The sequence below is a fragment of the Sus scrofa genome, chromosome 5 (genome assembly GCF_054392235.1).
Source record: "Sus scrofa isolate SSC_HxYL_T2T_F1_AM1 chromosome 5, Sscrofa_HxYL_maternal_Yorkshire_Landrace_v2.0, whole genome shotgun sequence".
Taxonomy (NCBI): Eukaryota; Metazoa; Chordata; class Mammalia; order Artiodactyla; family Suidae; genus Sus; species Sus scrofa.
In genome coordinates, this window is record NC_139387.1 from 97,584,425 (window position 1) to 97,600,851 (window position 16,427).

The window sequence follows — 16,427 nt, forward strand, 5'->3', positions numbered from 1 at the left end:
TAAAGGCATCGCAGTATTAGGATTGCTTTTTTTTTTTTTTTTTTTTTTTTGCAGAGCTCATTAACCAATGGCAATTAGCACTGTATCACTGCACAAAGTGGCATCATTTGGCAAGTTCTATATTCACTACTACAAATGTGATGGTATAATTTAAACTTCACGTGCCATCTGCTGTCATGAAAAGAAAGTAGAATGAAGAGGCTCTTCAGCCATTTCTTACTTTCCTAGCTTAATTAAAACAAAAAAGACAATAACACTCACCACTCCTCTCCTGGAGAAAGGCCATCTTGGCTTTTTGGATTCTGGTGGGTGAAATTAAAGAAGATAAATTAGTACTTTGAGTAACTTGTGACAGATCATTGCAGTGCTTTACAAAAACTGCTTTTCCAAAGGAGCCAAACAGAATTTGTCCTGCATTAATTCTCCTTGAGAATGCACAGGATGAATATTTATATTTATGCAAATGAATAAAGGAAGTGATCTTGCAACTGAAAGCCTGGTGTTCTATTGCTACCTTCAGGTGATGCTGTCCGGTTTCTTTACTGTTGTTCAACCTCCTCTCCCGCATCACTCAGGCAGAAACTGATAAAATGCAATAAAATGTTTAATGCTTCATTTAAGGCAGAGACATAAGACTTTGGGGCCGAAAGGACCTCATTTTTACACTGTTCTACCAAAAACTATCTCAGCACAGGCAATTTCAACAGCCTAGGAAATGACCAAACTTGAGACTGCATCAACCTGATAAGGTGAATGCAAATTCCTGAAATAGGGGGACAGCAATACATGTCACCAATCGTTAGGCTGGGGACTTATTGTTTCTACTATCCCCGTCCATGTTGTCCTGAAGAGCTGCTTTCAATTGAGGAGGAAGTCAGTATTCAATAACATATTCTTTTGATGATCAGGAATTGTTAGAATAGTTTATCGATTTTTTTTATTTTTATGGCATTTACATCAATTTGTAATGCTACCCAGAAAAACCTAGGAATCCACTCCTAGGTTTAAGTGAGACGTTCTGATGACTCAATATACAAAACAGATGTCCTAAAGGTGCTTGTCTCTCTCTCCTAGTTCATCGGGAGTCTTGGGTAACACATCCATCTGACAGAAGCAATTATCCGAGCTTGAGGGACTTTTCCCACGGCAACCCTGGAATCCAACTGATAATCTTGCTCATTCTGACCACTTTATTCATCTTTTGAAAGGGAAGGCTAGGTGGAATCTCCCTTAGAGACAAATCAGCTTCAGCACTTTTAGCCTTCAAATGCCTGGTGGTAAATTATTATGTCCACTTTGAACTGCAATAACCACAGTCTCTTGTCTCAGCAAATTTCTCTCCTCTACTTTTCTAACTTTGGGGTTAATTTTAGTGCTTTGAGAAAGCTTCACAAGTGTTCAGAGGATAATTTAAATGCATCTCTACTGAATCTACAATCTCCATTAAATACTCAGTTTTGCAGAATCTGTATTTCAACATTATCTCTAGGTGACCACTTATATACACATCAAAGCTTGAGAAGCACTGTATTGGACCATGATTTGGAGACATAAGAATTCTATTCTAAACTCCTGGAGAAGAGGGCATGGTGGGATATGGTGAAGAATGTTGCATATCTTCTATTACGTGGTACCTACTGTAATGCCAGGCACACATTCTTAGCAAAGATAAAAGGAGGTATGCAGCATTTACGACCTTGTTTCTTAGCATGGTGGTTCTCAAACTTTAGCTGGCATCAAAATCAGCCAGGGAGCTTACTAAAAAACAAACTGCTGGGCCTCACCCCAGAGTTTCTAATTCAGAAGGTCTGGCATGGGAACCCAGAATTTCCCAAGCAATGCTGAACCTGTTGTTCTGGGACCAGGATTCAGGAAGTACTGCTTCAGTTGTTAACCAGTTTAGTGCATCGGCACAATACTGCAAAACATGCACGAACCTTTTAAGGTTACACTGTGTTTAGAACTAGCTCTAACTTCTAGGGGCTTATCCTTGAGTAGATCACTTAATCCCTCTTGGTTTGTTCATTTGGGGGATTGTATCCTATGAGACAGTAGATGACATCTGGATTTTTGTGTCATAGACAGGTGACATGAAAGGGCTCTGTAACGTGTGAAGTGCTATACAAATGCTATTTATGCTTTATTTCCTAGTGGCTTCTGAGTTCCACACACAGAAGACTACAGCTGCCTGGACAATGGGGGGACTGATGCAGGCTGGTGAAGAGGGGCCAGGAGCCAGAAGTCTAGGTCCCATTCCTCTGACATAAACCAGAGGGCACCATGACTAGGTCATGTCTCCTTTCTGGGTCTCACATGGCACATACACGAATGAGGAATGAACCTGGTGGTTTCCCACCTGTGTTGCCACAGGTTTCCTGGGCTCCTGGGGATGCCTTGGAGGTGAGTTTTTAGGACCCATTCCATTTACAAGCTTTTCAACTCCATCTGGATCTGTTTTATAAACTAGATTTTCAAGTAAGAATTTTTTTAGTAAAAAAAGGAAAAACCAGTTTAAAAACTACCAGGATGGATGATCATCTTGGAGTCTCCTTTTAGCTTTCAAGGACTACCACCAGAATCATGAGAATGTGTCCTGAACACCACAGCTGTTCTTTTCTTTCACAACTGAGTTCAAAATGCAGACCTACCTTGCCCTAAGGCGGTCCCTCTCGAATCTGCTTTAATAATAATCGGCTGTCGCTGAGCCCTCTGCCTCCACATGGTATCTCCCTGGTTGGAAGATGCCAGCCTGAGGCTGAAGGTCAGGAGTGGGGTGGGGCTGGCCTTACAGCAGTGATAGGGACACTGATCATCAGCCCAGAGACCATTCTGCTTCGAGATGGTCAGCATCACTGGTGTACTGTTCCAGGCCCTGGACGTGGGGTACACTTCTTGACGAGAGGCCATTTTGAGGGAAGGTCCATACCGCATCCATCTCTGTAAGTGGAATGCCAGCCATACTAAGAGTGGTATTCGGCTGCTTCTAGTAGTGATGGCTGATGCCTGCCCTAACTGGTGAGATATCTGTTCTAACTTGCCAATGCCCATCTTTTAATATAGCCATTAAATAGTTTTTAAAATCCCCCCGCTTATTTATAATACTCATCCTATAGCAGGCATGTAATAGAGGTACACTGAAGGAATGAGATCTGAATTCAGCAGTCAAAATGGGTGGCACAGGACATCGGTAGCTCCACCTGACACCAGAAAGTACCTGGGGAACACAAGTCCAGGTCAGGTGAGCACCCCAGAACTCCTCCTGTGCTCATAGAACCTGTGTTCAAGAGATGGAAAGAGAGCTTACAGCTGACATGCAGGGAGGGTCAGCACTCAGACCACCTCTGGGCACCTGGGCCATCAGCGGCCTACTCAGTGCCTACTTTCTTAGGAGGCAGCTCCGCTCCAGGTATGAGGCTGTGATGACCCACACACCCCACACATTTACTTAACACATTTTTGAGTCATATTGACTGTTTTTGATTTTGACTAATCCAAAGCAAAAAAGATGACCTGGAAAGGTCAACACAAACATACCAGATGTGTTCTGACTCAAGAGGACACTAGGTGAAAGCTCTCAAACACAAAAGTCTTTGCGAATTTTGCACATGGCTTGAGAGGAAATAGGATGCATGGGCATGGCCACCACACCCCTAAATGTCTGAGGCTGGTTGTTCAAAGTCAGAAGTTTTACTTTTCACGGAGAAAAATGACAACTGCTGTTGGAAAAGCTTAGCAGACAGTCCTATCTACCTTCTTTCTCCCACTCCATTTCATGAAACGTCCCGTCTGCCGGATATTCAAAAACAAAAAGGTTGACATAAGACACAGTGGGGAGCAGCTCCAAAGGCACTGGGTATTTGTTCCGTGATCTCTAAGGAACAAAAGGGGTAAGAAATGAAAGCATCGCATTGTAGGGATGTTCAGAGCTTCCCCATCAGAGCTGCTCAGATATTCCTTTAGTCTATTCTAAGGATGAGAGATGCACCTTCTATTTATTGACCAGTATAATCTTTTAATCAATCGTTTACTTTATATACAGAGGACTTTTGTCTTCAACACAAAGTACAGCTATGGAATTGCTTCAAAAGCTCAAAGTCTAAGTCTAACATCCTTTTGGATAATATGATTTGGTTCACTGCCAAGCCATCTTCTCCTCCTGTTTATCTTCCCACCAGTCCTTCCTCTGATCCTTCCATTTTCCCACCTGCCTACAGGGTAAGTCCGCCATGCTTTGTAGCCAAGTGCCAAGCTTGTGACCTTCTGCAGGAGTGAGGAGGGCCTTTCTGCCTACACTTTAATCTTGTCTCATAACTGAATATTCTTGAATCTCATGCCCTCCCTCCTATCAATACATTTGGTGTTAAATGTATTGGTCATGTCCTGGTCATGATGTTGACCAAAGTTTGATGTATATTAGAATACCCTGGGGAATTTACTATACTACCCATCCCCAAGTCCCACCTTTGAGATTTTTATCCAGTAGGTCTGAAGGTGGGCCTCTCTCTGCATCTGTAGTTTTACTTAGCTCCCTAGATACTCCTTATTGGAGGAGAACACATGATTATGAGAATACAAGTACACTGACACAGGCCATTCTTAGCTTTAGATTTTAAGGACTATTTCAAGTTCTCAGGCTTTTACTAAAAAACACTTTCAGATCATTTTACTTATGAATAGTAGGTCAAGTTTCTAATTTGCAAATCTCTGTCCCATAAATTCCTATAAGAGATATGAGACTCTGCAGATAGACGCTTTGAGCATAAAAGAAAAGAAAGTTACTTTTTAGTCATAAAAGGCAGATTCCTCTAAGAGGACTTCCAAGATGCTCAAGGAAATATTTCTTCCTATTTGTGCACTGCCCTGCATCCCAAGCAGATCAGGGCTTCATCATTTTCTTTTTTTTTTTTTTTTGTCTTTTTGCCATTTCTTTGGGCCACTCCTGCGGCATATGGAGGTTCCCAGGCTAGGGGTCCAGTCGGAGCTGCAGCCACCGGCCTATGCCAGAGCCACAGCAACTCGGGATCCGAGCCACGTCTGCAACCTTCACCACAGTTCACGGTAACGCCGGATCGTTAACCCACTGAGCAAGGGCAGGGACCGAACCCGCAACCTCATGGTTCCTAGTCGGATTCGTTAACCACTGCGCCACGACGGGAACTCCAGGGCTTCATCATTTTCCATCTGTATGAACACAAGTTGCCTCTTATTATCTTCATCTGCTTTATCCTTTTGATTCCATCCCCCATCCCCCAGTCACCAAATGTGAGTTATCCAAAATGCAAGTCTGACCTAGCCCCTCTTGGCTTCAGATAAACACATTTTTAAAGCATCCACACAAGTCTTCCATAATCTGGACCAGTTACCTTTTTGATACTCTTTACTTTGTAATTTATTCTCTGGAAACAGGGAATGGACTGTAATTCCCCACACAAGATGTTTCACACATCAGAGACCTAGCTGGGAATGTTCTGCCCTCCCTCTGCCCTCTCCAAACCTGTCTAACTCCTATTCATCCCATGAGATTTAGGGCCATGGATTATCTAAGTAACTTAAAAGGAACTACTTAGATAAAATCAGCCTCAGATTTATTTAATTAACTGCATTTCCTGGGGGTTTAAAATGTTTTGATTGCCCTCTCTCTGCTATTCTCTCTCTCCCTACACCACTTCCCACCCCCGCTTCCCCTCCTTAACTCTCTCCCCCATCTCTCCCTCTCTTGTTTTACTGGAGAATTTTAGGATCATGTTGCACACTGACAGCTTCCCAGCCAATGTGCATGCTATTTTTCCTATTAAAACCATGATTTGTTGAGGTGCCATGTGCTAAGTTAATGCACTGATCTGCTCTAATTCCCTTGCAGCTAACAGAGGCCATGTGACCCAAATGGGGCCAATGAGATTTAAATGGAAGTTGCAGAGTACGGCTTCTAGGGAAAAAATGTTCCAAGAGAACAGAGTTGGCTAGCTTCCTCCTTTTACCTTTTGTTGTTTTTATCATGAATATGGTTTGCTGCCTGAAAGTATACTAGCAATCTTACAAAGGTAACAAAAGGAGCCTGGCAAGATTCTGACATCTGTCTTAGCCTGGGTGCTAGTTACGTTACAAGAGAAACCTATTTGCTTAGGTTATTCTAGTTTTGTTCTGTTACATGCAAATGCTGCCATGACACAGATCTCTTTGCCCTCGCCTTCCTTCTCCAAGAATGTCATCTTTCAGAAGGCTACACTCTTGACTTTTTCACCAGTTCATGATGAGGTGTGCAATAAAATCATTAGAGTAACATCTTCTAACAACTCCCCCCATTTTTTTTTGTTGTTGTTACTTGCTAACCCAATGTCTGTGGAGGTTATGAGGATGGAAGGGGCTTAACTATGTGGCAATTGAAAACATTATGGTAATTTGAGTAAGAAATATCATTCTAGTTTTGTCATTTTGCAAACAGGACATTGGAACTAATATATCATGAACAAACAGTATACAAATCCAGCCAGGAATTTTCAAAATGTCACCTAAAAGGTATTAGATAACATAAACTACTGAGAACCCCAAGAAGGTCCCTGAAAGAAAATATTAGCTCTTTACACTTCTCTTGATAAAGACCCTAAAAGTATACAAATGAGATTTGATATTTATGGGAATAGAGTATACTGAAAAAAGTATAATAATTTGAGAAGTGTAAGCTAGGTGAACTTTGGGGAAAAATTTTACCCTTTTGAGCTTAAACTCCAGATGTTATGCAAACTGGAATTATGAATTTGGTAGTTTCCTCCTAAGATTCTGTAAGCTATCTCTATATCCCCTGGAGACTGGAGAGGCTCTAACTAATGGTGAGGTGGAAGAACCAGACTTCCTTGGCCTCCCCTAGCTGGTTGATGTGTTTCTCTCTATGCTTCTCTAGTTCTCTGGAGTGATGCTTAAGAGTGTGGACTTGGCATTCCCATCGTGTCTCAGTGGTTAACAAACCCAATTAGCATCCATGAGGACACAGGTTCCATCTCTGGCCTCACTCAGTGCGTGAAGGATTTGGTGTGGCTGTGAGCTGTGGTGTAGGTAGCAGATGTGGCTGGGATCTGGCATTGCTGTGGCTGTGGTATAGGCCAGCAGCTGAAGCTCCAACTGGACCCCTAGACTGGGAACCCCCATATTCCACAGGTGCAGCCCTAAAAAGACAAAAAGAAAAAAAAAAAAGAATGTGGACTCAACATATGCAGATCAATCAATGTGATATACTAAATTAACAAAAGAAAAGAAAAAAACCACATGATTATCTCAATAGACGCAGGAAAAGTATTTGACAAAATTCAACACTGGATGATAAAAACTCTTACCGAAGTAGGTATAGAGGGAATGTATCTCAACATAATAAAAGCCGTCTATAACAAACCCACAGCCAAAACAGTACTCAATGGAGAAAAGCTGAAAGCCTTCCTGCTAAAACCTGGAACAAGACAAAGATGCCCTCTCTCACCACTTTTATTCAACGTAGTGTTGGAAACCCTAGAGAAGGGACTCAAGATGGTAGAGGAGTAAAACATGGTGCTCACCGTCTCCCACAAGCACATTAAAAAAAAACAAAACCATTTCCATGTGGAGCGATTCTCACGGAACATCTACTGAACGCTGGCAGAAGACCTTAAACCTCCAGAAAGGGCAAGAAACCCTCCTCATAACTGGGTAGAACAAAAGGACAAAAGGGGGGGGGATCAGGATAGGACTGGCACTCCTGAGAGGGAGCTGTGAAAGAGGAAAGGAACCCACATCCAGGGAAGCCACCTAACTGACGGGGAGATTGTCCAAGATGGAGGGACCTCAAAGCCACAGAGAAAAGCACAGCAGCGGGACTGAGGAGGGCAAGACAGGGGGAGACCACTGGTACCACAGCCCCACAGCCTGAGACACTCAGGCAGGGACTGGGTGCTGAGACTCGGGCTCTGGAGGAGGACTAGGGCTGGTGGTGGGGAGAGAGCCTCAAGGAGCTAGGGAGCAGTGTGCCACCGGCTGGGCTCACAGGAGAAGCAAGGAACTATTGTTGGGGCGGGCAAGAGGAGGAGGAGAAGACTGCCACAGGAGTAACTTTTGCTCAGCACACATGGACTCTTGGAAATACTGAAAGTGCTCCTCTAAATAAAAAAGAAATATGAAGAAATAGGATGGGAGAAATTGCAATTGGAAAGTAATCACTTAAATAAGCCAGTATAAAGAACTAAAAGAAAAAAAAGCCCTATTGTAAAAGCAACGGTAAACACAATGAACAGCAAAAGGATAAACATCAAGATATTAAAAAAGACATCAAAATTATAAAATGTGGGGAAGGAAAGTAGTAAAATACAGACTCTTTTTTTTCCTAGAGTGTGTTTGAGCCTATATAACTATTAGGCTAAAGCAAGTATATATAGGAAGGGGTTAACATACCTGAAAAACAGAGCAAGCACAAATCAAAACCAAACAGTACATTCACAAAAACTAAAAAAAACAAGAACACGAGCATAAAATAAAAGGAAATTATCTAACCAAAAAAAGAGAGAAACATAGAATCAACTGGAGAACTAGGTGTAAAATGGTAATAAATACATATTTATCAATAATTACCTTAAGTGTCAATGGACTGAATGCTCCAGTCAAAAGACATAGAATGGAAGACTGGATAAACAAACATGAGCCTACAGGAGTCCCTGTCATGGTGCAGTGGTTAACGAATCCAACTAGGAACCGTGAGGTTGCAGGTTCAATCTCTGGCACTGCTCAGTGAGTTAAGGTTCTGGCATTGCCATGAGCTGTGTGTAGGTCACAGATGTGGCTTGGATCCCATGTTGCTATGGCTCTGGCATAGACCGGTGGCTACAGCTCCGATTAGACCCCTAGCCTGGGAACCTCCATATGCCAAGGGTGCAGCCCTAGAAAAGACAGAAAAAAAAAAAAAATCCATGAGCCTACAACTACAATATGTTGCCTACAAGAGTCTCATTTCAGGGCAAAGGACACATATATATTGAGAGTGAGGAGATGGTAAAAGATACTTCATGCAAATAGCAAAGACAGGAAAGCAGGAGTTGCAACACTCATATCAGACAAAACAGGCTTTAAAATGAAGGCCATAAAGAAGGGCAAAGAAGGACAATATTTAATGATAAAAGGATCCAGTCAAGAAGAGGATATTGCAATCGTCAATATGTATGCCCCTAATATAGGAGCACCCAAATACATACAACAAATACTAAGAGACATAAAAGGAAAAATTGATGGGACTACAATAATGGTAAGAGACTTTAACATCCCCCTCACATCAATGGACAGATCCTCTATAGAGAGAAAATCAATAAGGCAAGAGATCCTAAATGACACCATAGAAAAGTTGGGCTTAAATTGATATTTTCAGGACATTACATCCAAAAACATCAGAATTACTTTCTTTTCAAGGGCACATGAAACATTATCAAGGATTGACCAAATGCTGGGACACAAAACTAAACTCAACAAATTTAAGAGCATAGAAACTATTTCAAGTATCTTCTCTGACCACAATGGCATGAAACTAGAAATAACCCATAGGAAAATAAATCAGCAATAACTGAGTACATGGATATTAAATAACATGCTAATATAAAACAAATGGGTCAATGAGGAAATCAAAAAGGAAATAAAAAAATTCCTTGAAACAAATGATAATGAAAATACAACCAAAGTCTATGGAAAGTTGCAAAAGCAGTGCTTAGAGGGAAGTTCACATCAATACAGGCCTTCCTCAAAAAAGGAGAAAAATACCAAATTAACATCTTAACCCTCCACCTAAATGAATTAGAAAAAAGAACAACAACAACAACAACAACAAAAAAAAACCCTTAAAGTCAGCAGAAGGAATGAAATCATAAAGATCAGAGAGGAAATCAATAAAACAGAGATTCAAAAAACAATGGAAAAAAATCAATAAAACCAAGAGCTGGTTCTTTGAAAGAGTAAACAAAAATTGAGAAACCTCTGGCCAGACTCACCAAAAAGAGAGAAAAAACCCAAATAAACAAAATAAGAAGTAAAAAAGGAGAAATCTTAACAGATAATGCAGAAATACAAGAAACCATTAAAACAATACTATGAACAATTACATGCCAACATATTTGACAACCTAGAAGAAACAGACAACTTTTAGAGACATACAGCCCACCAAAACTCAATCAAGAAGAAACAGATCAACTGAACAGACTGATCACTAGAAATGATGTTTAATGTAATAAAAACACTCCCTACAAAGAAACTGACCAGATGGCTTCACAGGCAAATTCTACCAAACAAAAAGAACTTATACCCATCCTCCTTAAATTTTTCCAAAAAGGCTGAAGAAGAAGATTTTCTATAAAGCCACCATCACTATAATATGAAAACCAAAGATACTCCCCCAAAAAACAAAATTACAGGCCATTATCTTTGATGAATAAGACGCAAAAACTCTCAACAAAATTCTAGCCAACCCAGGAGTTCCCGTCGTGGCGCAGTGGTTAACGAATCCGACTAGGAACCATGAGGTTGAGGGTTCGGTCCCTGCCCTTGCTCAGTGGGTTAACGATCCGGCGTTGCCGTGAGCTTTGGTGTAGGTTGCAGACGCGGCTCAGATCCCGCGTTGCTGTGGCTCTGGCGTAGGCCAGTGGCTACAGCTCCGATTCAACCCCTAGCCTGGGAACCTCCATATGCTGCGGGAGCGGCCCAAGAAATAGCAACAACAACAACAACAAAGACAAAAGACAAAAAAAAAAAAAAAAAAAATTCTAGCCAACCCAATCCAACAACCCAAAAAAAGATCATACACCCCAACCAAGTGGGATTCATCCCAAGTTCACAAGGATGGATCAATATATGCAAATCAAACAACATCATACACTACACTAGCAAAAGTCAAGTCAAAAACCACATTATCATCCCAAAAGATGCAAAAAAGCATTTGACAAAAATCCAACATCCATAAAAACTCTTACCCAAGTGGGCATAGAGGGAACATATCTCAACATAATAAAAGCCATTCATGACAAACCCACAGCCAACATAGTATTCAATGGAGAAAGGCTGAAAACCTTTCACTAAAATCTGGAACAATATAAAGATGCTCACTCTTACCACTTTTATTCAGCATAGTATTAGAAGTCCTAGCCACAGCAATCTGACAAAAGAAACAAGAGGTATCCAAATTGGAAAGGAAGAGGTAAAAGTCACTCTATGCAGATGACATGATACTATATACAGATCACACAAGAACTACTCAAACTTATCTACAAATTTAGCAAAGTAACAGGATATAAGATTAACATTCAGAAATCAGTTGCATTTCTGTATACTAAGAATGAAATATTAGAAAATGAATATAAAATCCTTTTAAAATCACACCCCCAAAATTTAAATACCTAGGAATAAACCTTATCAAGGAGGTGAAAAGACCCATGCTGAGAACTATAAAAACATTCATCAAGAAACTAAAGAGGATTCCAAGAAATAGAAAGATACTCCACACTCCTGGGTTGGAAGAATATTGTAAAAATGGCCATACTGGAGTTCCTGTCATGGCTTAGTGGTTAACGAATCTGACTAGGAACCATGAGGCTGCGGGTTCCATCCCTGGCCTTGCTCAATGGGTTGAGGATCTGGTGTTGCTGTGAGCTGTGGTGTAGATCACAGATGTGTCTCGGATCCCATGTTACTGTAGCTCTGGTGTAGGCCGGTGCCTACAGCTCCAATTAGACCCCTAGCCTGGGAATCTCCATGTGCCGTGGGTGTGGCCCTAGAAAAAGACAAAAAAGACAAAAAAATAAATAAAATAAAATGGCCATACTACCCAAGCAATCAACAGATTTAATACAATCCCTATTAAATTACCCATGACATTTTTCACAGAACTAGAACAAACAATTCAAAATTTTTTATGGAACCACAAAAGACCAAGAACTGACAAAGCTATCTTGAGGAACAAAAACCGAACAGGAGGCAGAACTCTCCCTCACTTTAGGCAATATTATAAAGCTACAGTAATCAAGACAGTGTGGTACTGGTACCAAAACAGACATACATATCAATGGAACAGAATAGAGAATCCAGAAATAAATCCAGACACCTACAGTCACTTAATCTTTGACAAAGGAGGCAAGAATATAAAATGGGAAAAAGACAGTCTCTTCATCAAGTGGGGCTGGGAAAACTGGATAGCTGCATGTAAATCAATGAAATTATAACACACCCTTATACCATGCATAAAAGTAAGCTCAAAATGGCTTAAAGACTTAAACATGAGACACCAATAAATTCCTAGAGGAGAGCATAGGAAAACATTCTCTGACATCAACCGTACAAACGTTTTCTTAGGTTAATCTCTCAAGGCAACAGAAATACAAGCAAAAATAAACCAGTGGGACCTAATCAGGCTTTTTCACAGCAAAGGAAACCATAAAAAAACAAAAAGACAACCTATGGAATGGGAGAAAACAGTTTCAAATAACAACCAAAGGGCTTAATCTAAAAATATACAAACAACTCATATAAGTCAATAGCAAAAAACAAACAACCCAATTGAAAAATGGGCTGAAGACCTGAATAGACACTTCTCTGAAGAGGACATATGATTGGCCACCAGGCACATAAAAAAAATTCTCAGTATCACTAATTATCAGAGAAGTGCAAATCAAAACTATAGTGAGGTACCATCTCACACCTGACAGAACAGCCATCATTAGCAAGTCCACAAATATCAAATGCTGGAGAGGGTGTGGAGAAAAGGGAACCTTCCTTCATTCTTGGTTGGCATGTTAATTGGTACAACCACTATGGAAAACAGTATGGAGGTACCTCAGAAAACTAAATATAGAACTGCCATATGACCTAGCAATCCCACTCCTGGGCATGTATCTGGACAAAACTTTCATTCAAAAAGATACATGCACCCATATGTTCATTTCAGCACTATACACAATAGCCAGGATATGGAAACAACCTAAATGTCCATTGACAGATGAATGGATTAAGAAGATGGGGTATATTACACAATAGAATACTACTCAGCCATAAAAAAGAACGAAATAATGCCATTTGCAGCAACATGGATGGAACTAGAGACTATCATACTGAGTGAAGTAAGACAGAAAGAGAAAGACAAATACCATATGATATCACTTATATCTGGAATCTAATATCCAGCACAAATGAATCTGTGTACAGAAAAGAAACACACTCATAGACTTAGAGAATAGACTTGTGGTTGCTGAGGTGGAGGAGGAGGGAGTGGGACGGACTGAGAGTATGGGGTCAGTAGATGCAAATTATTACATCTGGAGTGGATAAGCAATGAGATCCTGCTATGCATACATATGGATGTATGCATGTATGTATATATATGCTATACATATATATACCTATGTACAACTGGGTCAGTTTGCTGTACAGTAGAAATTGACAGATCACTGTAAATCAATCATAACAAAAAAATAAAAATCATAAAAGGAAAACAAATACCACACGTTATCACATATCTGGAATCTAATATATGCCACAAATGAACCAATCTATAGAAAAGAAACAGTAGTTCCCATTGTGGCTCAGCATTTAATGAACCCAACTAGCATCCCTGAGGACGCAGGTGTGATCACTGGCCCTGCTTAGTGGGTTGAGGATCTGGTGTTGCCATGAGCTGTGCAGTATGCTGCAGACATGGCTCGGATCCTACTTTGCTGTGGCTCTGGCTTAGGCCTGCAGCTACAGCTCTGATTGGATCCCTAGCCTTCAAACCTCCATATGCTGTGGGTGCAGCCCTAAAAAGAGGGAATGACAAAAAAATTATGTAAATCTCATTGAGGATGAGGCAAGTACTATCCTCTCTCAAAAAATATGATAATTATAAAAACCATAAAACTATGAATGGGGAAGGTCACTGGTGAAGGCAAACGTACAGTAAAGATAGGATATTATCCACACACAAAAAGGCTATCAAAACCAGAAATCATGAGGTGAGGAAGAGACAAATACAGGATTTTTGAAACACATCTGGAATTAATACAAAACAATTGTGTGTGTGTATATATGTGTGTGTGTGTATCTGTCTATCTATACGTATACGTAGACTGCCGTATCAAAACCTCACGGTATCTGCAACTAAAAGTATATGAAAGATACACACACAAATAAGGAAAAGCAATCCAAACACAACACTAAAGATAGTCATAAAATCACAAGAGAACCAAAGAGGAAGGGAAGAAAAAAAGAGTTATGAAAACAAATACAAAAACAAAATGGCAATAAGAACATACATATCAATAATGACTTTAAATATAAATGGAGTAAACACTCTGAACGAAAGACAAAGACTGGCTAAATGAATACAAAAACAAGACCTACAATAGATCCACTTGAGATCTATGGACCACATACAGACTAAAAGTTGCAGGGGGATGGAAAAAGGTATTCTATGAAAATAGAAATCAAAAGAAACCTAGAGTAGTGATACTCATATCAGGCAAAACAGACTTTAAAAGACAGTTACAAGAAGGAGTCTACATAATGACAATGGAATTGCTCCAGTAAGAAGATAAACATTTGTAAATATATATGCACTCAACAGAGGAGCACCTCCTGCTAAGGCAACTGCTAACAGCCTTAAAAGGAGAAACTGACAGTAACACAATAATAGTGGGGGACTTTAACACCCCACTTACAGCAATGGACAGATCATCCAGACAGAAAATCAATAAGGAAACATACTTAAATGACACACTGGATCAGATGGTCTTATCTGATATTTATAGAACATTCCTTCCAAAAGCACATTCTTTTCAAATGCAAAAAGGAACATTCTCCAGGATAGATCACATGCTGGGCCACAAATCAGGCCCTGAAAATTTAAGAAAACTGAAATCCTATCAAGCATCTTTTCTGACCATAATGCTGTAAGTCTACAAAATAAGAAACTACAAAATACAGAAACATGTATAGACTAAAAATGTTACTAAACAACCAATAAAGGGAGTTCCCATCGTGGTTCAGTGGAAATGAATCTGACCGGTATCCATGAGGACCCAGGTTCGATCCCTGGCCTTGCTCAGTGGGTTAAGGACCCAGCATTGCCTTAAATTGTGGTGCAGGTCACAGATGTGGCTTGGATCTGGTGTTGATGTGGCTATGGCATAGGCTGGCGGCTACAGCTCCAAATTCAACCCCTAGCCTGGGAACCTCCATATGCTGTGGGTGCAGCCTTAAAAAGACAAAGAAATAAAAAAAAAAATTACCCTAAAAGGAAAAGTTACATAGTATTTTTTAATGTGTGTGTGTGTGTGTGTATTTTGTTTTTGCTTCTTAGGTCTGCACCCGTTGCATATGGAGGTTCCCAGGCTAGGGGTCAAATTAGAGCTACAGCTGTCAGCATACACCCCAGCCACAGCAATGACAGATCTGAGCCGCACCTGTGACCTACACCACAGCTCACAGCAATGCTGGATCCTCAAACCCACTGAGCAAGGCCAGGGATCAAACCTGCAACCTCATGGTTCCTAGTTGGATTCGTTTCTGCTGTGCCACAATGGGAACTCCTATATCATATATTTATAAATCATGAATGAAAAGTCAATTAATGATCAATCACCATAAATAGATCACTTGTGATGGAACATGATGGAAGATAATATGAGAAAAAGAATATATATATATATATATATATAGTGTCACTTTGCCATACAGCAGAAATTGACAAAACATTTAAAATCAACTATTATAAAAAATAAATTAAAAAAACCAATGTATCATCAAAACAAAAAATCAAAGAGGAAATAAAAAATAGCTAGAAACAAATGACAACAAAGACACAATGATCCAAAACCTATGGGACGCAGCAAAAGCATTTCTAAGAGGCAAGTTTACAGCAATACAAGCTTATCCTGGAAATAAGAAAAGTCTCCAATAAACAATTTAACTTTACACCTAAAGCAACTAGAGAAAGAACAAATAAAACTCAAAGTTAGTAGAAGGAAAGAAATCATAACAATCAGAACAGAAATAAATGAAATAAAAAGAAAACAACAGAAACAATCAGTGAAACTAAAAGCTGGTTCTTTTAAAAGATCAACAAAATGGATAAACCTTTAGCTAGACTCATGAAGAAAAAAGGGTGATGGTTCAAACCAGTAAAATTAGAAATGAAAAAAGAGAAGTTACAATGGACATCACAGAAATACAAAGGATCATAAGGGACCACTACAACCAACTATATGACAACAAAATGGAAAACCTACAAGAAAGGGACAAAAATTCTTAGAAAGGTATAATATTTGAAGACTAAACCAGGAAGAAACAGAAAAGTTGAATGGACCAATAACTCATACTGAAACTGAAATTTAAAAATTTCCAAAAGGAGTTTCCATGTGGCTCAGCTGGTTAAGAACTCAACTATTATCCATGAGGATGTGGGTTTA

At 40.0% G+C, this 16,427-nt stretch overlaps 1 protein-coding gene across 1 annotated transcript in view; it reads right to left on the bottom strand.

Annotated features, from left to right (window-relative positions):
- The window catches only part of PLEKHG7 (pleckstrin homology and RhoGEF domain containing G7), an 84,981-nt gene that overhangs the window by 50,237 nt on the left and 18,317 nt on the right, over positions 1-16,427 (bottom strand). The window contains 3 exon segments of the mRNA XM_085024909.1: positions 262-306; positions 3,154-3,299; positions 3,751-3,871. Of these exon segments, the coding sequence (XP_084881035.1) occupies positions 262-306; positions 3,154-3,299; positions 3,751-3,871 (312 nt within the window).